General features: G+C 36.3%; 1 protein-coding gene across 1 annotated transcript; it reads left to right on the forward strand.

Annotated features, from left to right (window-relative positions):
* The first annotated feature begins 13848 nt into the window (after positions 1-13848).
* Positions 13849-22780, forward strand: LOC120092153 (DNA repair protein RadA). The gene is made up of 14 exons (XM_039050378.1): positions 13849-14694; positions 15006-15061; positions 15658-15716; positions 15840-15911; positions 16042-16125; positions 16413-16520; positions 16667-16729; positions 18001-18081; positions 18774-19001; positions 21301-21378; positions 21797-21835; positions 22071-22153; positions 22236-22308; positions 22447-22780. Exons 1-14 carry the CDS (start codon positions 13949-13951, stop codon positions 22648-22650), a joined length of 1974 nt encoding a protein of 657 aa, XP_038906306.1. The 5' UTR covers positions 13849-13948; the 3' UTR covers positions 22651-22780.
* The last annotated feature ends 70 nt before the right edge of the window (positions 22781-22850 follow it).

A 22850-nucleotide genomic window follows, 5' to 3' on the forward strand; every position in this document is an offset into this window, starting at 1 on the left:
AAATAGGATAGTTCTCCTACCAAGCTTATCTTGAATTTTTCCTGTTGTCTCACAAGAGCTCGACCATCTCCTTTGACATCTCTTTGAAAATAATATCTTCAACATAAATTTAAAGAATCACAAAATTTTCATGAGATTTTTTTACAAAAAGAGTCTTATCAACTCCTCATCGACTGTACCTGTTGTTGACAAGGAATTGGGTTAATCGTTCATACCAGGCTTTGGGTGCCTGTTTGAGGCCATAAAGAGCCTTGTTAAGTTTATACACATGGTCAGGATGAGTAGGATCTACAAATCCTTTGGGTTGAGTTACATACACTTCCTTCTCTAGATATCTGTTCAAGAATGCACTATTTATATCCATTTGATATAGTTTGAATTTTAGAAGGCAAAAAATACCAAGCAAGATTCTGATAGCTTCAAGTCTTGTAACAGGAGCAAAGGTTTCATCAAAATCCATCTATTCTATTCGACTGTACCTTTGAGCCACTAATCTGGTTTTATTTCTAATGACATTGCCATTCTCATTTGTCTTGTTTCTTGAAAATCCACTTTGTCCCAATTATATTCACATATTCTAGTATGGGAAAGAGAGTCCAAACATCGTTCTTCACAAATTACCTAAGGTCTTCTTGCATTGCATTGATTCAACATTCATCTTCAAGAGTTTCTTTGACACTTCTTGGTTCAACATGGAGAAGTGAAGTAAATATTATTAATCATCTCAAGATAGTTGACTTTAACTTTCCTTCTGGTTGTCACTCTTTCTTCAAGATTACTAATTAAGTTATTAGAGGGATGATTTTTATGAACCCTGCTATTGCCTGTTACTACCCTCCATCTGCTCAGAAACATTCAGGTTACGCTCCATAAATATTTTCGAATTCATGTCAGTCGAGATGTTAGGGACAATAGTATTGACAAAAGAAGCAGTGTAAGAATCTTCTTACTCTGTAGAAGTAGAACCGAAAGAGCCAACATCATCTTTAATTACAACATTAATGGACTCCGTTACATTGCGAGTTCGTTTATTGTAGACACAGTTGTTGGGATTGATGCCATAAATCTCGTAGGGTCCTGTAGTTTGTAAACACTTATATGAACAAACTCTTTATGATGTAATAATATGAGATATTTTATTCACTTATGTCTATGAAATATGAGTTATTTTAATTGCATTAACCACAAACCAATAAACTAAGATCCCTGGTTATCGTTGTAACTTAAGCATGTACGTGGAGACATACGAGTGGATCATGCTTTAAGTGATAACCTAAATGGTCTGTAGTATATGGATAAAGAAGGGAAACCTTATTTTGGTGACGCTACGAGTGTGGCTCGCTTTGTAGGTGTTACAATTGTTGTAAAGTGCTACAAATGGTTTAATCCTGACCATTCATGTATTAGACATGCGAGCGGGGATACTCTATACAAAAAAGTTTGTATAAGACCAGACCACAAAATGTTTAGTCTCATTATATAACACCGTTCATGACAGAGAATTTCATTTCACTAGGATGACCATAGGTGACATGACCTTAATCCTAAGTGAGTTGTGAACTCTTGCCTATGAAGGCGGTCCTTTGATTTGCATAGGTGTGAGTGGCCAGATCGCCGACTCAAACTTACCACTTTGGGGATTTGTCTGATTGGAAAGTTGGGAACTTAACTACACAAGACGAAATTCACTTCTTCCTCGAAGCAGGGTAAATAGATAAATTACTCCCTTAAGGGTTGATTCTGGGGCCTAAACAATGTGGCGCCACACTTTCTCTTGGCCCAAGAAAGGTTTACTCATAGTGGGACTATGACGTATTGTTCATTAGAAGAGTCAGTGGTACTTAAGGAATTAGATGTAACTATAGGGGCAAAACGGTAAATTGGTTCAACTATATACGAGCGATTTGTGAAGGGTCATCGTACTATTGATTGGTTATATCCGATAGACATAGAAATATATATGTAGTGTGAAGAGTGCAGCTCAGAAATATACCTGTAGTGCGAAGAGTGCCGTTGTCGGTCTTTAGTGGAATGCCCAATAGTTAACGGATAGTGGATATCGTGATTAAAGAGTTTAGTTAGTTATTCATGTACCATTGAAGCTTCAAGTTACAGGTCCATAAGGTCCTCTTGGTAGCTCAATGGATTCATGTTGAGAATCAATTTTTGGATTGGTTTTAAGTGTTCAAATTAACAAGAGGGAATTTGATTATATATAATATAATTAAATTGATTCAATTATATATGATATAATTGATTTGATATATTAGATACATTAATTGGAGAAATTAATATAAATATGATTTATATTAAATGCCATAAAAGAGAAAAAGAACTATAGTTTAAATATTATATATGATGTGATATTAAAACTATAGGTTATAAATATAATATGGTAAATTAGTTATTATATTTATTTATAACAAAAAAATTATGAGATAATTGTTGTTGGTTATTTTTTTCTCTATTAACCGAATGAGTGGGAAGTTTAATCGATTTTGACAACTGATGGATAAAATAAAAAATGTTTTTTTTTCCATAATCGATCGCACATAAAGAAAAAAGATAGACAATAACCTTGACAGAGTAAACGATCAAGTATCGAGTTTGCTAGACGATAGCTCCTCGCTACTCAACGATCGAGTATCCAAGTCTATAAGATAGACTTTCTCATTCTCCTATTTACTCGATCGTTTACACGCTCGTTCATTTCCTCCTTTCCTCTACCAAATCCATACAGAGTCCATACCTCCTAGATTCTCACACCGAGAATATCAAGGTAGCCTCTTGGTAATGTCGAGTTTACCGTTCAAGGGTCGAGGATTAAGTGTTACTCGATTGTGTTCGAGGATATTCCAAAGGCGTTGCGTTCATACTGTTGGGAGCCTTGCTAGTGTTGATCGAAGAAATACTAGAAGAAAAGTTCTTTAAAGGTATGATTAACTCGATCCCTTTCTTTTAGTCTTTGAAGCATGCTGTAATTTACTTGATGCATAACTATCTTGTGTTAGATTATGAAATATTTATGTTCTTTCACAATGGGGATTGAAACGATCTACTTCCGCTTATTGGTTATTTGTTTTAAGAGTTCCTTTAATTAGTATCAGAGCCAGGTTGTTCTGATATTTCAAATTCCATTGATGTATTGAATTACATTTGCAGCCTTGGTGGGTTTTATGGTTCTACAAAGCATTGAAGAGTTAAGTGTCATTGTGGATGTGAATTGATGGATGTTTCGAGATGATTGCCTCTGGTTTTAAAGCTTTCTTTACATTTCAAGTTAATTTGTAAGGGCCCCTGTGTTTTTGGGCATAATTACTTGATTATTGAGTCTATATTCAAAGTGTTTGAGTCTATAAGAGTCGTTCATGATTAAGCTTCAAGGCATGGAGATGCTGTTCACTTCGAGGAAGGAGACCAATGGTTGGTCGCATTGTGTAGCCCAGGCTAAACGATCATTTAGATTTTGCTACGCGATCGTGTAGAAAAGTTCTACTCGATCGTGTAGTATTTACTAAACGATCGCATGGTTGATGCTAGGCGATCGAGTACAGAGTTTACTCGATCGTTTAGTTTTGGCTACTCGATCGCATAGACGTCGAGGTAAACAATAATCGATTATATAATACTCATCGCATGGTAGGCGCGCGCACTAAACAATCGAATAGGCCAGCATGCTCATTGCATAGTCATTGGTTACCGATCCTCGGTATAAGATACTCAATGCTTGCTTCTCGATCGTTTAGACGATCATGCTTCATCGCATAGTTGTCGTCTACTGGATCGTTTAGGTATGCATTACATGATGTGCACTGCTTGATCGCGTGGCCTTCATGCTTCATCGCATAGTCAAAGGCACTCGATCCATGCTACACGATCGTCTCTACTCGATTAGCATTACTCGACGATCATAAGGAGCTGCTATACGATCAAGGAGCGAGGCTTCACCCGGGCGGTTCAAGACTCAGTTTGCCTGTTTAAACCGGATGACTTGGTGACTTTTGTAATAGATAGTTTTTCTTTTTCGATTTTGTAGGCTAATTATCCCGGTCCATTAATTTCTTGATGAATGTACATGTGATATATGTTGAATTATATGTCTTAAAGTATGCCATATAGTTTTAAAACCCACATAGGTTATGCATTTTTTCATGTATCTTTTTTATATGATAAAAATTATAATATAGTAGTTTGCATGATTAAATTACATCAAAGCATGCACATGCATCATATAATATAAAAGCTATAATATATGCATGCATTAAGCATATCCACACATCATCTTTATATTATAAGTGTTATAGTATAAGGGTGTATGAAAGCATGTATGCTTGGTTCATTACAAGTTATATAAATGTTATATATAGTAATGAATGAACATTGCATGAAGTATGAGGTTAATTTATAGAAGTTATAAATACCTAGTCTAGCTTAGCAATATTGTTGGTTTTAATTGTTTCTTTTTATAAGTGTTATCATTAAAGAAATTAGAACTAAAATCAATAAGAAAGAATGCATGCAAACTTAGGCTTAAATCATGTTTTAAAAGAGTTTTAAAATTTGATTGAGATAGACCTAAGATCACAGTTCTAATGAGATTAGAAACGTAAGTTTAATATTTTATTTGGTTTAATAGGATTAAATTGACTAATAAAAGATTGAATATGTACCAAATCTATCTATAAGGGACCTTTTGTCTAAGGTGGGTTCTGTCTAGACTTGGGTATTTAAGCTGACGGAAATAGAACACCCTTACTTGGGAACCTACGTGGAAAGGTAAATTAGATAGATTTGTTGCATGCATGCAAATTTAATGATAGTCTGTTAAAATGTTTAATAAGATTTGATTCGAACATGTTTAATTATCAAAAGAAAAATTTGTTTTTGAGTAAATTAAACTCACACTTAGATAAAATCAGTAGCAGGATTGTCTAAGTAAATGAAACCCTAGGTAGAACATTCAGTGGGAGGTACTTGGGGTATATGATACTTCACTTAAACTTCTACACGTTTCTCCCTAAAAGTTCACACTGTAAGATCTATCCTCGACCTCGTGGCACCCTGGGAGTGTCTCCCTAAAGGATGGTGTTTGGGTAGGTCAATACTAAGGTAAATGGAGAGAATATTCATAGTAAGTGGGAGGGGACGTGTGACAACATATCCCACGGTCTCTCTCATTAGGTTGGATAACGTTTTTGTGCATCGCCTCGAGGCACCCTGGGAGTGTCCCTCTAAAGGATGGTTGTATTTGCACAACTCTTTATCTGATCTCCTAAAAAGGATAAGGTTGCTTCAGTTTCTTGTCCTAATTTTCTTTTTCCCTACGGTGGGCGCATTAAGGTGGGACTCTAGGGCCTAAAATGAGGGATTACACTTACACGGAATCGTTAAGGTTGTTAACAAATTCTAGATCAAAAAATGGTGACTGTTAGAGTTAGTTACATGAGTTGTTTCTGTCTAATGGTTGAGAATGTCTCATCCTAGTGAAAGGGCATTTGATCACCCCAACGGTGACTTTTGTCCTGCCTCGTTGGGGCATCATTGCAAAATAAATGTCACTTCACTTAGGGTACATTAGAACTATTTTGCTAAACCCTAAAATTTGTATTAAAAGTGGTAATACAAATAGATTTATTAAGTTTGTTCTTGTTTTCAGCAACTTTTAAAAATGGCAACCGCTACTTTAGCTCTTTTAGCTGCTGACAAATTGATTGGCGATAACTGCGCTAGTTGGAAAAACATGATAAACACAATACTTATCATCGATGACCTCCGGTTCATCCTTACGGAGGAGTGTCCTCCTATTCCAACTCAAAACGCCGCTCGAAATGTTCGAGAAGCTTATGAGAAATGGATATGGGTGAACAAGAAGGCCCAAGCTTACATCTTGGCCAGCTTGAACGACGTCTTGGCTAAGAAGCATTAGTCCATGGTCTCTACTCGTGAGATCATGGAGTCCTTGAAGGAAATGTTCAGACAACCATTTGGGCAGCTCAAGCATGAAGCTCTAAAGTTCATCTTCAACTCCAAAATGAAAGAGGGCACATCTGTTCGAGAACATGTTCTAAACATGATCTGTCTCTTATACACATCTAGATGTGTATAAGAGACAGGGCAGCTCAAGCATGAAGCTCTAAAGTTCATCTTCAACTCCAAAATGAAAGAGGGCACATCTGTTCGAGAACATGTTCTAAACATGATGGTTCACTTTAATGTGACGGAGATGAACGAGGCTCACATCGATGAGGACAGCTAGGTTAGCATTATTATGGAGACATTGTCAGAAAGCTTCCTGCACTTCGTAAGGAACGATGTTCTGAACAGAGTTGATTACACCCTTACAACTTTCCTCAACGAGTTGCAGATATTCTAATCCTTTCTGAAAAGCAAGGAGAAGAAGGTTGGTGAGGCAAATGTTGCTTCATCATCTAAAAAGTTCCTCAAAGGTTCAACCTCAGGAACTAAGTCTGCACCTTCTTCTTTTGGCACTAAAAAGTGGAAGAAGAAGAAGGGTAGTAAGGGGAAGGGGAAAGTGCCTGCTAACCCACAAACTGCCGCTCCACGGGGTAGGTGACTAGCGCCGGTTGAAAGGGGAAAATGTTTCCACTACAACCAGGATGGGCACTGGAAGCAGAACTGCCCTTATTGGTTGAAGAAGAAGAAGAAGGCCAAGACCAATCAAGGTAAATGTGATTTACTGGTTTTGGAGACATGTTTAGTGGAAAATGATGATTCTGCCTGGGTTATAGACTCTGAGGCCACTAATCATGTTTGTTCTTCCTTGCAGGGGATTAGATTCTGGCGGCAGCTTGACGCTGGTGAGATGACGATGCGAGTAGGCACCGGGCACGTCGTCTCAACTGTGGCAGTGGGAGGCCTCTGGTTGACTTTATATAATAGATTTATCATTTTGAATGATGTATATGTTGTTCCCGAGTTAAAGAGGAATTTGATTTATGTAAAGTCCTTGCTTGAATGTAAATATACTCTCAATTTTTCAGTTAATAAAGTGTTTATTCTAAAAGATGGTGTTGAGATATGTTCAGCTAAACTGGAAAATAATTTGTATGTGCTAAGACCGTTAGCAACAAATTCTCTCCATAACATAGAGATATTTAAAACTATCGTAACTAAAAAAAAAAGACTTAAAGTTTCTCTTAAAGAAAATGCCTAACTTTGGCACCTTTGATTAGGGCACATCAATCTTAATAGGATTGAGAGGTTGGTGAAGAATAGACTTCTAAACGAGTTAGAGGAAAATTCTTTACATGTGTGCGAGTCATGCCTTGAAGGCAAGATAACTAAAAGACCTTTTACTAGAAAAGGTTATCGAGCTAAAGAGCCTCAAGAGTTAGTGCATTCAGACCTTTGTGGTTCGATGAATGTGCGTGCCAGGGGAGGCTACGAGTATTTCATCACTTTTACTGATGATTATTTGAGGTATGGGTATGTTTATTTAATGCAACATAAGTCAGAATCCTTTGAAAAGTTCAAAGAGTTCAAGGCTGAAGTTGAAAATGCATTAGACAAATGAATTAAAACACTTTGATCAAATCGGGGTGGAGAGATTTTGGATTCTGAGTTCCAGAACTATTTGATAGAATATGGAATCGTTTCCCAATTCTTAGCACCTAGTACACCTCAGCAAAATGGTGTATCGGAGAGGAGAAACAAAACCCTGTTGGACATGGTTCAGTCGATGATGAGTTACGCTTCCTTACCGAACTTGTTTTGGGGTTTTGCTGTAGAGATTGTAGCTTACATCCTCAACTGTGTTCCCTCCAAGAGTGTTGCCATAACACCTTTAAGGTTGTGGAATGGGCTGAAGCTAGTTTGCGTCACTTCCGCATCTGGGGTTCCCCATTACATGTGCTTGAGGATAATCCTAAGAATTTGGAACTACGTTCGAGGTTGTGCCTATTTGTAGGCTACACCAAAGGGACACGAGGAAGTTATTTTTATGATCCTAAAGAAAATAAGGTGTTTGTATTAACAAACGCTACCTTCCTTGAGGAGGATCATATAAGGGAGCACAGTCCAAAAAGTAAAATCGTCTTGCATGAGCTTTTCAACGAAACTACTAAAACTTTAACTAGAGTTGTTGAAGAGTCTGCTATATCAACAAGAGTTATTGATGGAAGTTCATCTAGTAGGTCAAATCCACCTCAAGAGTTGGGGGAACCTCTATTGGGATTGGTATCCTAATTCTCCCGGAGTCTCGTTGTTTGTAATTATACACATTGTTTTATGAATAAAATAACTATTATTTCATGTTGGCATTTACTCATATCCAATAAACAAAGTTCCATGGTTATCTTATGTAAACTTAAGCATGTATATGTGATATACAAGTGAATCATGCCTTAAGTGATAACCTAAATAGGTATGTAGTATAAGGATTAAGGTGGGATACCTGATCCTGGTGACACTACGGATACGACCCACTTTGTAGAGGTTTGCAAGTGTTGTAAATTACTACAGATGGTAGATCATGACCATTCATGTAGAGACATGCGAGCGGGGGTGTCCTCCGGACCACCAGATGACTAGACTCTGTATATAACATCGTTGATACTGGAGACTTACATCTCACCTAAATGACCATAGGTGACACGACCTCAATCCTGAGTGTTTTGGGAACTTCTGCCTTTGAGAGCGGTCCTTTGATTAGTATGGGTGAGAGTGGCCAGATTATCAACTCAACATTCCTACCTTTTTGGGGACTTGTCTGATTTGGGAATTGATAACTCAATACACAAGATGGAATTCACTCATTCCCTGAAGTAGAGGTAAGTAAAGAGATTGCTCCCTTAAAGGCTGATTTCGGAGCTTGAACATAGTGGCCACAACTTCTCTTTGGAAGAGAGGACTCAGTCATAGTAGGATTATGACTTATGTTCATTAGAGGATTTAGTGGTACTTAAGGAGTTAGATGTAACTACAGGGGCATAACAGTTATTGACTGAGTTGTACTTACGAGCGATCTGTGAATGATTGTCGCAGTGTTGATTGGTTAAGATGGACACATAACCTATATATGGTAAGGAGAGTTCAGCTATCGGTCTTTAGTGGAGTGCCTGGCAATTAGCGGATAGTGGATCCCATGACTAAAGAGTTTAGTCAGTTATTCACGTACCGTTAGAGCTTGGAGCTACAGGTCCATAAGGTCCCCTTGGTAGCTCAATGGATTCAAGTTGAGGATCAGTTCTTGGTATTGATTTAAAATGTTCAAATTGATAAGAGGTATCATGCTTCACAGCAATATTGTCGTCTAAACGATCGTTTAGACTTGTGTGTTTGAATTTGGTGCACTAAATGATCGAGTGCCTCATGCTTCATCGCATTGTAAATGGTACTCGATCGTTGCTAAACGATCATGGATACTCGGCCTATTTACTAAACGATCAGGAAAACTTCGCCCGGGCGGTTCAAGACCCGGTTTGCCTATGAACCGGTTTGTTCGATGGAGTTATTTAATAGATAGAATTTTATCTCCGGTTTTAAGGCTGATCATCCTGGTCCATTAGTCTTTGGTGAATGTACATAGGATGTATGTTTGATTATATGTCATATGGTATGCCATATAGTTGAAATCCCACCTTAGGTTATGCATTGGTTATACATCATATCTATATTATAAGTGTTATGATATAGTAGTTTGTATGAATTAAATTACATAAGAGCATGCTCATGCATCATATTATATAAGAGTTATATTTATGCATGTATTAAGCATAGACATGCATCGTCTTTATATTATAAATGTTATAGTATAAGGGTGTATAGAAGCATGTTTGCTTTGTTCATTACCAAGTATATAAGTGTTATATATAATAATGAATGGACATTGCATGAAGCATGACACATAAGTTCAATTAATAAGTATTATAAATACCTAGTAATGAATGGACATTGCATGGGACTATAGGGTCATTGTTCACTCTTAACAGAGGAGCTGTAGTGTGGCGAAGTACTAAGCAGGGGTGCATCGCTGACTCCACGATAGAGGCCGAGTATGTAGCGGCTTGTGAAGTTGCTAAGGAGGCCGTTTGGCTCAGAAAGTTTCTGACTGATCTGGAAGTTGTTCCAGACATGTCTAGGACCATCACCCTCTATTGTGACAATAATGGTGATGTGGCGAACTCCAGGAAGCCCAAGAGTCACAAGCGTGACAAACATATAGAGCGAAAGTATCATCTCATCTGTTGATAGTGCATCGAAAGGATGTGATAGTCATGAAGATCGCTTCGAAGCACAACGTTGTTGACCCGTTTACGAAGGCTCTCACGGCTACAGTTTTTTAGGGTCACTTTTAGAGCATGGGTCTACGGGATCGCCCGCGGTTGGACTAAAGCAAGTGGGAGATTTTTGTACTAGGCCTTAGTGCCCTCATTTATTGTTTTGTACTAGTTGTTTGTACACCCCACTCACTTTAGAACAAGCGGGAGATTGTTGGGGATGATGCCCTAAACTCTCGTCGGGTCTTGTAGTTTGTAAACATTGTATTGAATAAATGCTTGTGATGTAATAATATATGATATTTTCTTCACTATTATTTATGAAACATTCGATGTTTTAATTGCTTTACCACAAACCAATTAACTAAGATCCTTGGTTGTCATTGTAACTTAAGCATGTATGTGGAGACATACAGATGGATCATGTCTTAAGTGATAACCAAAATGGTATGTAGTATATGGATATAGGAAGGAAACCTTATCCTGGTAACGCTACAGATGCGACCCGCTTTGTAGAATAGTTACAAGTGTTGTGACTTGCTACAGATGGTCTGATCCTGATCATTCATGGGAGACATGCGAGCAGGGGCGTCCTATACAAAGGAGTTTGTACAAGACCAGACCATGAAATGTAATAGTCTCGTTATATAACACCGTTCATGACAGAGACTTTACTTCACTAGGATGACCATAGGTAACATGACCTCAATCCTGAGTAAGTTGGGAACTCCTGCCTTTAAGGGCAGTCCTTTGATTTGCATGGGTGTGAGTGGCCAGATTGCCGACTTAAACCTACCACTTTGGGGATTCGTTTAATTTGAGAGCTGAGAACTCAGCTACACGAGATGGAATTCACTTCTTCCCCGAAGTAGGAGTAAAATTCTGGGGCTTGAACGATGTGGTGTCACACATCTTCTAATAGCCCGATAGGTGTCCACACATAGTAAGATTACGTTGTATTGTTCATTAGAGGGATCAGTGGTACTTAAGGAGTTAGATGTAACTACATGGGCAAAACGGTAAATTGGCCCAGCTGTACTTACGAGCATCTGTGAAGGGTTATTGTACTATTGATTGGTTATATCCGATGGACACAGAAATATATCTGTGATGAGAAGAGTGCAACTATCGGTCTTTAGTGGAATGTCTGACAGTTAACGGATGGTGGATCTCGTGGCTAAAGAGTTTAGTCTGCTATTCACGTACCGTTGGAGCTTCGAGCCATAGGTCTATAAGGTTCCTTTGATAGCTCAATGGATTCAAGTTGAGAATCAGTTTTTGGGTCAGTTTGAAATGTTCAAATTGACAAGGGGGAGTTTGATTATATATGATATGATTAAACTGGTCAATTATATATGATATAGTTGACATGATGTATGAGATACATTAATTGGATGAAAAGGATATAAACATGATTTATATTTAGTGGAGGAGAAAAGGACTATGGTTTATATGTTCATGTGATGTGATATTAAACTATAGGTTATAAATATAATATGATTATATTTATTTTTTAATTAAACAATTATGAGATAATTGTTGGTTTTTCTCCACAACCGCATGAGATAATAGGAGGTTACATTCAATTTTCATAACTGAAGGATAAAATGAAAATAGTTTTCATTTTGCAATGAGATCAAACAATCACTCCACGATTTAGTACACTACCCATTGTCTAGTAAATGAGAGCCTACACAATAGTTCAAGTTGTCCTAAACGATCGTGTACACACGCGGATTACTTAAACGATCGCATAGTCTTTTCTAAACCATCGCACGTCCGAGCAATTTTACTAAACGATCAGCCCCTATTTGCTACACAATCGTGTACCTTTACCTAAACGATCAAGCACCCGTCTATGCGATAGACTCCATACCTCTCCCACTTGCTTAGTCGTGGTAAACGATCGTTGTTTCTTCCTCCCCTCTACCAAATCCAACAGAGCCCACACCTCCTGGATTCTCACTCTGAGAATACCGAGGTTTCTGAGTGGTTGTGTCCTCCTTTTCGAGTGGTTCGTGAAAATTCCGTTCGATGGTAAACGACTGCGAGATTTGGTGGGCGATAAAATCGACGATCTTAGCGATAGGAGAGTTGCTGGCTTGACGAAAGCGAGATTTAAAGAGAAGAGGAGTTCTTCAACTGGTATGTCTCTCAGTCCTTTGCATTTAAGATTTGTTCTAAGCTTGCCGTAATTTGTTGTTAAATGCATAACTTGTATGTTTATTTGTGAATGTGGTATTTCTATCACAATCAAATTTGGAACGATCTTGCTTCCGCTCATAGGTACTCTTTGATAAGAGTTCCATAGAAACCATTAACACTTTGTTGTACAAGTAAATATAAAATTAAAAAAGTTAAAATGCTACTATTGTTAGTATAGCAATCAATTTGTTTGAACTTTTCTAAGTTCGAAAAGAACCAATTCTAAAAAAATAATATTTTCATTTTTTTTACATAGATACTCTCATTTTTCTTCGATTTTTTTTTAATTCTTAAACCAATTTTCTCAGCAACCAAAATAAGAACCAAAACTCTAACTAAAACATAAAACTCCACAAAATCTCACAAAATACCAAAATCAAAATCTCCTCATAAAATATATACTAAAAAGATAAATAGTCAAATAAAAAAAATATACATTTGGCTATTAACACACACTCAACTGCTAATGTACAAATTTGTTAAAATATTTAGGTCATGTTGGGTAATTATTTGGTTGGTTTGATTTTTGTTATTGAAAATTAAGCCTATTTCATCCATATTTTTTTACAATAATTTGCATCTTTATTAAGTATAATGGTCGAATTCTTAGCCAAATTTAAAAACAAAAACAACTTTTTGAAAGTTATTTTTTTAGTTTTCAAAATTTAACTTGGTTTTTTAAACAATTAGTGAAAAATAGTTAACAAAGGAAGAAATTTGGATATAGAAGTAGTGTCTATAAGCTTAATTTTAGAAAACAAAATGGTTATTAAACAGGGCCTAAAGTCATAGAATACCTTGGTACTACCATTATTCTCATTTCTTCTTTATAAGTCCACATATCTTTGAAATTGACAATTTTATTATATATTATTTATTATTTTTAGAAAAACAAAAATGTCAAATAATTAAAAAAAAACGTGAGTAATAAAAGGGCATTGAAGAAGAAAGGGAAGAAAAAAAAGATGAAATAAAGAAGTAACTGTAATATAAATGATTTTTGTTCCTATACTAACTGTAACAGTACTTTTGAACTTTTTTTAGGTTCAATGACATTTTTAAAACTTTTGAAAGTTTAGGAGAATTTTTGACACAAAATCTAAAGTTTTCCATCCAAAACTAATAATAAGTGTATTTTTTTTAACTCATTTTAGAAATTTAAGGATATTTTTGAAACTTTTGAAAGTTAACAAAGTTTAAAACTATTTTATAAATTTTTTTTTTTTATTGATTGAAAAATGTCAAACTATTTATAGAAATAACAAAAAAAGATAGATATGCATGGAACTTATAAATATAAAAAGATTAAATTTTATTATTTTATATAAATAGTTTACCAAATTTTTCTATATTTGTAATTGAGCGAAAATTAAAATATATAAATTCATATGTACGAACATAAACCTCAAAAGTTAGAAGCTCGTGTCTGCTGTAATTGAAATTGGCGGGTGATTATAAGGCTTAAAATTCTTCATCATCTTTGTAAAACCCTCAAATGCTGTGTGATGCAGCTCTTAGACATGAAATCCTTCAGAACAATTTTCTATTCTCGAAAGCACTTTCTCATTTCCGCAACTTCATCTTCTTATACTCAATCACCCATCTCCAGCCGGTCCCGCCTGAACCCCAACTCTTCACTTTTTCATTACGCCGGCCGTTTCAACACCGCGCAACTTTCGACAATCGGCGTCGATGCCCCGAACGGCGACCCCATCGGCGGTTCCGGTTCAGAAAATGGAAAGGACCGCCGTGTTTGGACTACTTACGACCCCGTTACGAGTAGGCTTCTTACACAAAGGGTCAGAAGCGGTAGCGATAGAAAAGAGCCCGAACCGAGCATTGGAATTCAAACCTTCGGGGCTTCGTCGAGAAATGGAGATGGGGCCAAGGATTTCTTGAACGAGAAGACTTCGGAGAGTGTGGGGAAAGTGGGTTTAGGAGATGGGTCGGTTTGCAGGCCGAATTTGGGGAAGGTTGTGGGATCGAAGAAGAAGAAGAGCAAAGTTTCTTGGGTTTGTTCGAACTGTGGGCATAATGAGGGGCAGTGGTGGGGAACTTGTCGGTCCTGTGATATGGTTGGTACAATGAAGCAGTTTTCGGAGGGGGATGATAGTGGAGGAGGGAGTCGAGGGTTTGAAGTTTCAGAAAATGTGGTTCGAGCATGGCTTCCAAAGCAGGCCACCGACGGGAATCCTCTGCGGTTGACTGATGTGAACCGGGGAATCAATACTCGGGATTGGAGACTTCCTTTGTGAGTTATATTTTGCAACTTTATGTTCTTTATCTTCTTTATCTCTCTTTTGCACTAGAAAACATATCAAACTCAATAAAGCAGTTCCACTAGAGTGAGTTGAAACGCAGTGTTCTTTTAATCCATAATTGCTTTTCAACCTCGCCCCTGATGGAGTTCAGGGGGTTGTAATGAACTCAATGGATTATTATTTATAACGTTGTATGAACATTTTGGATATCCGACGGTTTGGGGGATATTCTTTTTTATCCATCTTGAATGGATGTTGATAGGAGGGAAAGTTAACATCTTTTAACTTGCTTGATGTTTAGGCCTGGTCCCTTCGGAAGTGAAGTGGCAAGGGTGCTTGGTGGTGGACTGGTACCGGGTCAGTTCAAACTTCAAGTTTCTTTTGCGTAGTATTGTGATTGTGCTTAATAGTTGCCATCTAGTCATTCTTTCTGTTTTCCATGTCTCTGATGCTCCTTTACCCTTAGTAATCAACGGAAGTTAAAACATGTTTTATTTTTGTAAAACTTGTATTTCCACTCAAGGCAGGCAATGAATCTTTGTGAAGTTAATTTTCCATCTTCATGACGGAAATTTATCTCAGAGTAGGATATGTTATTCAAAACTTGCTAAACTAAACTATATAGCGAATACTAACCTTGGATTCCTATGTATAGTATCTACTGAGACAGTTCTGCTTAATATAATAGACTACATTTCCCTCATGTCTGCTTTTCTTTTTCTTTTTCTTTTTCTTTTTTTTTTTGGGGGGGGGGGGGGAGCCTAAATTCCTCTCAAGTAAATCTCACCTTGATTTATATCATAATGATTTATACAATCCTTCATGATTTGGATGGCCATGAGGTAAAATGCTACCAATTGTGATTTTGGTATTTTAGTATATCATCCTTCAAATTTCCTTTGAAAAGCTTATTTTTAGTGTCTATTAATATCTACATCTTCCTGGCTTTGAAGGTTCTCTTGTTTTGATTGGTGGTGATCCTGGTGTTGGCAAGAGTACATTGTTGTTGCAGGTATGAAGACATGTAGACCTTAATTTTGATGTGGTAGTTTTTTGAAGTTATATTTTATTATTATCTTATTTACATTTCCAATTTTTTTTGGTCATGGTGGCAAATCACACATTTGATTCGAAGATTGCTGCCCTTTTAGCCGAAGGGTGTGGTCAAGGTGAATTAACATCGGTTGTTTATGTCTCTGGCGAAGAGGTTACTCTCCTAACAGTCTAAGATGGTTAATTTTCATTGTTCTTTTTAAAGATTCGCCTAACCTGTCTAGGAGTCTAGGACTCTTGGTGAGTTCCTTCCCTTGTATTCATATCCAGTTGTCCTTTGGCAGAGTGTGGAGCAGATTGGAAATAGAGCAGACCGACTGAATATTGAAACTGAGAATCTTTACTTGTATTCAAGTACTGATGTTGAGGTGCGTGATTATGTACATTTTCTTGCTGGTTTTGTTCCAGTGTTGACTTCTTCCACTCCTGTCAACCTGATTTTTTTGTTTAACTGGGATTATAGTTATGATTTACTTATGCACATTCTACATTTTAAGTCTTGCTAACATGTGGTCTAGGACTCTAGGTGAGATAGGTTGATCTACGTTGAAGATTGGGTGTATTTGATAAATCATAAAGGATAGGTAGTCTTATCACAAGTATATAAGCTAAACAATGGAAGATGTGAAATAATTAGTAGTTTTCCTTATTTCAGGATATATTTGAGAAGATTCAGCCTATATCTCCTAGAGCCTTGATCATTGATTCTATTCAAACAGTTTATTTGCAAGGAGTAGCTGGAAGTGCTGGAGGGATTGGACAGGTTAGAAACGTTATTCTACCAAACATGTGATTTGGGTGAAAACTTTTTATGCTCATCCACTGCTTCACTTCACTGTAATCATACAGTGAATTTAGAACTGTATGATTCACTCAAAGCTGAGATCTTAGGAACTTCAATCTTGACAGGTGAAGGAATGCACCTCGGCCCTTCTCCGTTTTGCAAAGAGAACCGGCATCCCCATTTTATTGGTAAGTAAACCCAACACCAATTCATGTGTATTCTTGTTTGGATTGAGTCAACTTTACAAACTAGGCTTGTGGTGTAGTGTTTAATACAATTAAGTCCACTATTGCTTTCTCCATTACAAATGTATTTTTTCACTCTTCAAATCTTGAACCTCTGAAATTTTACAAACTATAGCATTTCTTTAACCTGTAGTTATTGGGAATAAAGTATCGTCCTTGTGCGTTTTGAGAGATTAACCTGTCACCTATTAAATCATTCCTTTCAAGTTCTTTCATATGAAGCTAGAATTACAACAGAAAATCTATCTCCAAGTTGGCGTGTGAAGAAACTCAAGATCACCTTTTCATCCTTTTTTTTCCCCTTTCATTCAATGGCTTTCTGATGTTGGCATTCCCATTTTAACTCTTTTGGCAGGCTTACAGTGCTTCTATCACAAGTCTCCTCTTCTCCATAGTAGGATTTTTCATGGATTAGAGGGATTGTTTTCTGTAGTTTTTTTTTAATCTCTGGCTGAAGTTTTCCCACCATTTTTACATTTCATTTCTCAATGAATATTTTCTTATAAATTAAAGTATTCCTTTTAGTTGCACCTGAACTCATCCTTCATTTCGATGATGGTAGACATTGTGGCATAAATGCTTCCTGCTCAAATGCTGTTTTACTAGTTATGGTCTTCTCAATTCTCTGATTTTTCCATAAAAAATCGATGGCTTGGGACCTTCCTATCAAGATGGGAATTAACGGCATTCCTGGTTAATTTTACTTACTGTCCTTGATATCAAAGTAATACTCTACCTACTGTTGTCTTTGAGAGTGGATATTAGAGTAGCTACCTGCTCAATTTTCTTGGAGTTCTTGTTTGACCGACGACATGATTGAAAACTTAATTTGCAAGTCTTAGTGCATGTTTGAGAGTGAATGTTCAATTTTTCATGTTCAAAATCACTCATCACTCAAATCAATTCATTTTTTAATTTTACACTCTGGCACACATTTTCAATTCTATTAGAATGGATTTTAAGGGATTAAAAGCCTTTTTTTTTGTATTTTTATTTTTTATTTTATTTTGAATATGAGAAAAGTGATGTTAACCATTTTAGAATAGTTCCCATACATGCCATTACTCTCTAAAGAACCTTGTATATATACATATAGGTTTATGTAATTCTATGTGTACTTTGGAAGTAATCTTTTTTTGTACACGTGCACCTATGCATGTAGAGGTATATGTTTGGAAGTAATATGCACATTCTGATATGTTGAAATATTTCAGATTGGACATGTGAACAAATCAGGAGAAGTTGCTGGACCTCGAGTTCTGGAGCACATTGTGGATGTTGTACTGTATATGGAAGTGGGTACATTTACATCCCTTACATTTTACTTCTATTGTTTATTCTTTTTTAGCCGTGCATTTCAGACATATTATCATCAGCTTTGTCAAAACCCATTAGCTATTGTGGGATGAGATGACCAGTATTTATTGACTCATGCCTTTGGGCCTTGTTTTTCAATAATCTACCATTGTACACCAACCTTTTCTTGTTAATCCCTTTCCATATATGTTTTCTCCCAGTAGTTTGATAAGTAATTTATTTTTAGGCACACACTTTCTCATCTCTCACTAATTTCGTCTTTCCATGCATGATATTTTCTTTCTAATCTCCGTCTCCTTTTATATAGTGCATTTGTTAAGTATAAATATTAATGCACTCTTATGTTTCCATTTAGAAATTTATATTTCTTACTAGATCAATGATCCCTTTGAAATATTAGAATCATGCTGTTAACTATTTATTTTTAGAAAGGAGAAAAGTATGTAATTGGCTAATTGCCAATTTCACAGTTTTGATAGAGGCACTTTCAGTTCCAGACCTTTAATTTCATTTAATGTGTTCGTATGACTATAAACTGCACTACATGGGTAATGTAAATAATTTCATTTGTTCTTGAGTTGGTCCTATTTTACTTTTACGAAGTACTTAAAAGTGATTTGTATGAAAGGAAAAAGAGTAGAGAGAATGATGAAATTATGTGTGGATATAGGGGGATAAATGCTTGTCGCATCGGCTACTACGACCAGTCAAGAACCGATTTGGATCAACAGACGAGCTTGGAGTATTTGAAATGTTGCCATCAGGACTAGAAGTGGTGTCAAATCCAAGCGAGATGTTTAGAAGGGATCACAATGCAAATTCAAATTCGGAGTATTTGGCAGGACTTGCTGTTGCAGTGATCATGGATGGAACTCGCACCTTCCTGCTTGAAATTCAGGTACTTATTCACTACAATCCCCTCCCTTAAAAATGGATACCACATTCGAATGTTTTCTTATTAGAAGTATTTATCAAGTTATAATTACTTTTTTAGTTTTGAACTTTGAGGGTTGTCTCCTGTCTTATCGCTCTCTTAACTTAAAAAAAAGTGTTTATAGGTCTCCAAACTTCTAAAATATTTGATAAGTCCTGAACTTTCAATTTTATTCTTAATAGAACCTTGAACGTTTGATTTTGTGTCTATTAAAGTTTTTTCATATTTCATATATTTTAAAAATTTATGAGCCTGATAGGCACAAAATTCAAGTGTCCTATTCAATAAATTGAAAGTTGAAGTTTAGAGGCTTTGAGGAATCTATCAAATACAACATTAAAAGTTTGAATATTTATTAGGCACAACCCTGAAGGTTAACAAAATTTGTAGTTTAGCCATAATATTTTGGTTTATAAGCATGAGCTTTTATTATATTTTTTACTTTTAATTTTTGGGGAAAAACCCTCATATTTATTATTTTAATTATATTAGAACAACTTTAAAAAAAAAAAAAAAGAAATTAGGACAACTTTAAAACAATGCGAAATCCTCTCCATCTCAAGAATTTATTGGATTGTCCCGAACTATCCTCATGGTTTAATATTTTTTTCCTTCAAAAAATTGTTTGTTTTATTTGTTTGAGAATTCATGCTCTTTACGAATGTGCTTTCTGTGCTGTAGAATTTTTGAATTACAAACTTCTCCCAATGATTATTTTCACCTTTGGATGTCTTAATCTGACTTTAGAATTTTCTTTGATTGTTTAAGCCTATTGCATAACACTCGTTTTTAATAATTAACCTCAACCTCATTTTTTTCATAAGAAACAAATTTCATTGATGTATGAAATTTACAAAAAGGCTGAAGCCCAAGCCAAAGGAGTTACAAAAGAGATCTCTAATTGGTCAAAAGGGAAGAAAGGGTGTGTGGATTAAAAGAAGAATTGCATTTACACCAACTCATAGCATGAAAGATAATGAGTTAAAAAAACTATCAAACGAGCTTCCCTTATTGTTGAAAAGACGATTGTTCCTTTCCTTCTAAGTATTACATAAGAAAGCACGAATCAAATGCATCTAGATGAGCTTGATTTTTGTAAAAGGATGACCGGTGAGAGTGTAGGTTAGGGCACTTTCAATGTCCTTTAGAAGAGCAGTATACCAACCAAAGGATGAGAACATCACTTTTCAAAATCTCTCGACAAAATGACAATGGATGAAAAGGTGACTAGTAGATTCATGTCCAGACTTGCACAAGAGGCAATACTGGGGAGATAGGGCCATGTAGGGGAGACATCTCCATACCTTGTCGCAAGTATTTATGGCATTGTGACTAACATCCCAAAGGAATAGTTTAACCTTTTTTGGGTAAAAATAATCCCAAATGGCTGCATAAAAGGGATGGTCAGAGGAATTCGGATAGGCTCCCAGTGTGCGAGATAGGGATTTTGTGGAGGACCTGGAAGTGTCTGGTTGCCAGAGCCAAGCATCCTTTGTATTGGATAGGTGGACACCATTGATGGTGCTCATAAGATCAAGCCATCCATCAATCTCCTCCTCCTTGAGGTTTCTTCTAAAATAAAGAGACCATCCATGTCTAGCATCCCACCGATCGTGTACAGAGGAACGTTTATGAATAGATAAAGAGAACGATCGGGGGTAAGTCTCATTAAGAGGAGAAGCTCCAATCCATTTGTCGAACCGAAAATGTGTTTTTCCCATTTCCCACTTTTATAGTAACCTTTTCTTTAATGAGGTTCATGTGCATCAAGATGGCACTCCATGGTCCTCTAATGTAAGCGGGGAAATTAGTGTTGGGCCAAGACTTTTTTTAGAAGTCACCCCGTTTAGCATCCACAACCTCGTTCCACAAAACCCCATCCTCGTGATAGTATCTCCAAACCCATTTAGCAAGGAGAGTGCGGTTTTTATCAGCCATGCTTTGTAACCCGAGGCCCTCTTTAGTCTAAGTCTTGATCTTTTCCCATCTAACAAGATGTGAGCCATGATTTAATAATTAACCTCATCAGAACTACTTATTTCTTGTTAAAAATTTTGGATGGCTAATATTTATAACAAGGTTATTATTATTATTTAAAAAGGAAAAGGAAAAAAAGAGGACTGTTGGCATAATATTTTTAAGACAGAACTGTTAGCGTAAGTAGTAGTAACCTTCTGCTTGACTTCAACTCACGTATATCATTCTCGTTGCTAATAAATCTTTCTATATCATTTTGATCATTTGCTATAAAAAATTTCTGTAGGCACTGTGTTTGTCCAGATCCTCTGTTACTAGACAGGTTAATGGGATTCACCAAAGCAAGGCTGATTTGATCATATCGGTACGTTAGTTGAATTATTTCTGGTAAATTCTAACATCACAAGTGTCTACTTTTTGCCCCTCAAACCATTCAGCAAACTTTCCAAGTCTAATTTTCTGTTTATACTAGTCTAAAAATTCCTCAGTGACACAGTTGAGAAATCGACCTTCATCTGGTCTGAGAGGCAAAACCTTTATGCATCTAGATAAAATGAAGTTTAAGCAAAGTCAAGAATGGACCTCATTATGATGAACAATTTACGTACCAATACGAATTTTAATGAACTTGAACTCTAGGAGTTCTGAAATTTAGCCGTCTATCACTTCTGTTTCTGGTTGATTATTTCATGTTTAATTTCTTATCCATGGTCCTATAACATTCCTTGTTTAATAAAAAGTACTCTTTATCATAGTTTTTAAGTTCATCTTATGAATGGTAGGTTCTCATGAAGCAAGCTGGGTTGAAGCTACAAGAAAGTGTGAGTTGACAGCTCTCCTTTTCTTCCTCCCCATCTAAAATTTTCTTACTCTGCTTGTTAGTGGAGTTGATGTTATTCTCCCTTCGTTGATTAGTGCAAAGTCGATGGATCTTCTCAATTATTGTCATATGATAAGCAGTTGTTATATTTCTTACTATATTACTTTCATACCTACTACTAATAGTCTGTATATGTTTTGCTTATGCTTGATTTGTTTTCTACTTTAACATTACAGGGTATTTTTTTAAATGTTGTGAGCGGGTTGACATTGACAGAGACCGCGGGAGATCTTGCAATTGCAATGGCAATTTGCAGCAGGCATGTGTATTTCAAGAAATGACATTGCCATGCCTTTTGGTTGCTCTCCCTCTAACATTTAATTTATATGTTGTCACTTCAGCTTTTTGGAGTTTCCCATTCCAAATGACATTGTATTCATTGGTGAAATTGGTCTTGGTGGTGAGCTTCGCATGGTAAGCACTCAATTTCAGCATTATTACTCATATTGGCATGACTTGCACGAGATCATCTAGTATTTAGTCTACCATAAGGGCCTTTTTCATTTATAGATATTTATTTATATGATATCTCAAAACTTCATTGACGTTCAGGTGAGTAGGATGGAGAAGAGGATCAATACTGTTGCCAAGTTGGGTTTCAAAAGATGTGTAGTACCCAAATCAGCTGAAAACTGTTTAGGACTGGTAGAGTTAGGTGAGATGAAGCTCATATGTTGTAGACATTTGAAGGATGTTATCAACAACGTGTTTATTGCAGGAGGTGAAGTTAGCGGTCTACAATCTTGTGTAGGATAGTTTTTAATTTTGTTCATTTTTGGTGTAAGAATACAACTCCTTCCAAAATGGAGTGGATGTACATAATATGTACCTTTTGAATCATTCAAACAAGAAAAGTTGATTAGGCAAGTAATTTACTTGATGAAAATTTATGTTGATTAACATTTTCTCAGAAGTAAACAAATGAGAAACAAAAGCTTCTAATTTTAGACTTACAT

This window comes from Benincasa hispida, chromosome 1 (genome assembly GCF_009727055.1).
Source record: "Benincasa hispida cultivar B227 chromosome 1, ASM972705v1, whole genome shotgun sequence".
In the NCBI taxonomy this organism is placed as follows: Eukaryota; Viridiplantae; Streptophyta; class Magnoliopsida; order Cucurbitales; family Cucurbitaceae; genus Benincasa; species Benincasa hispida.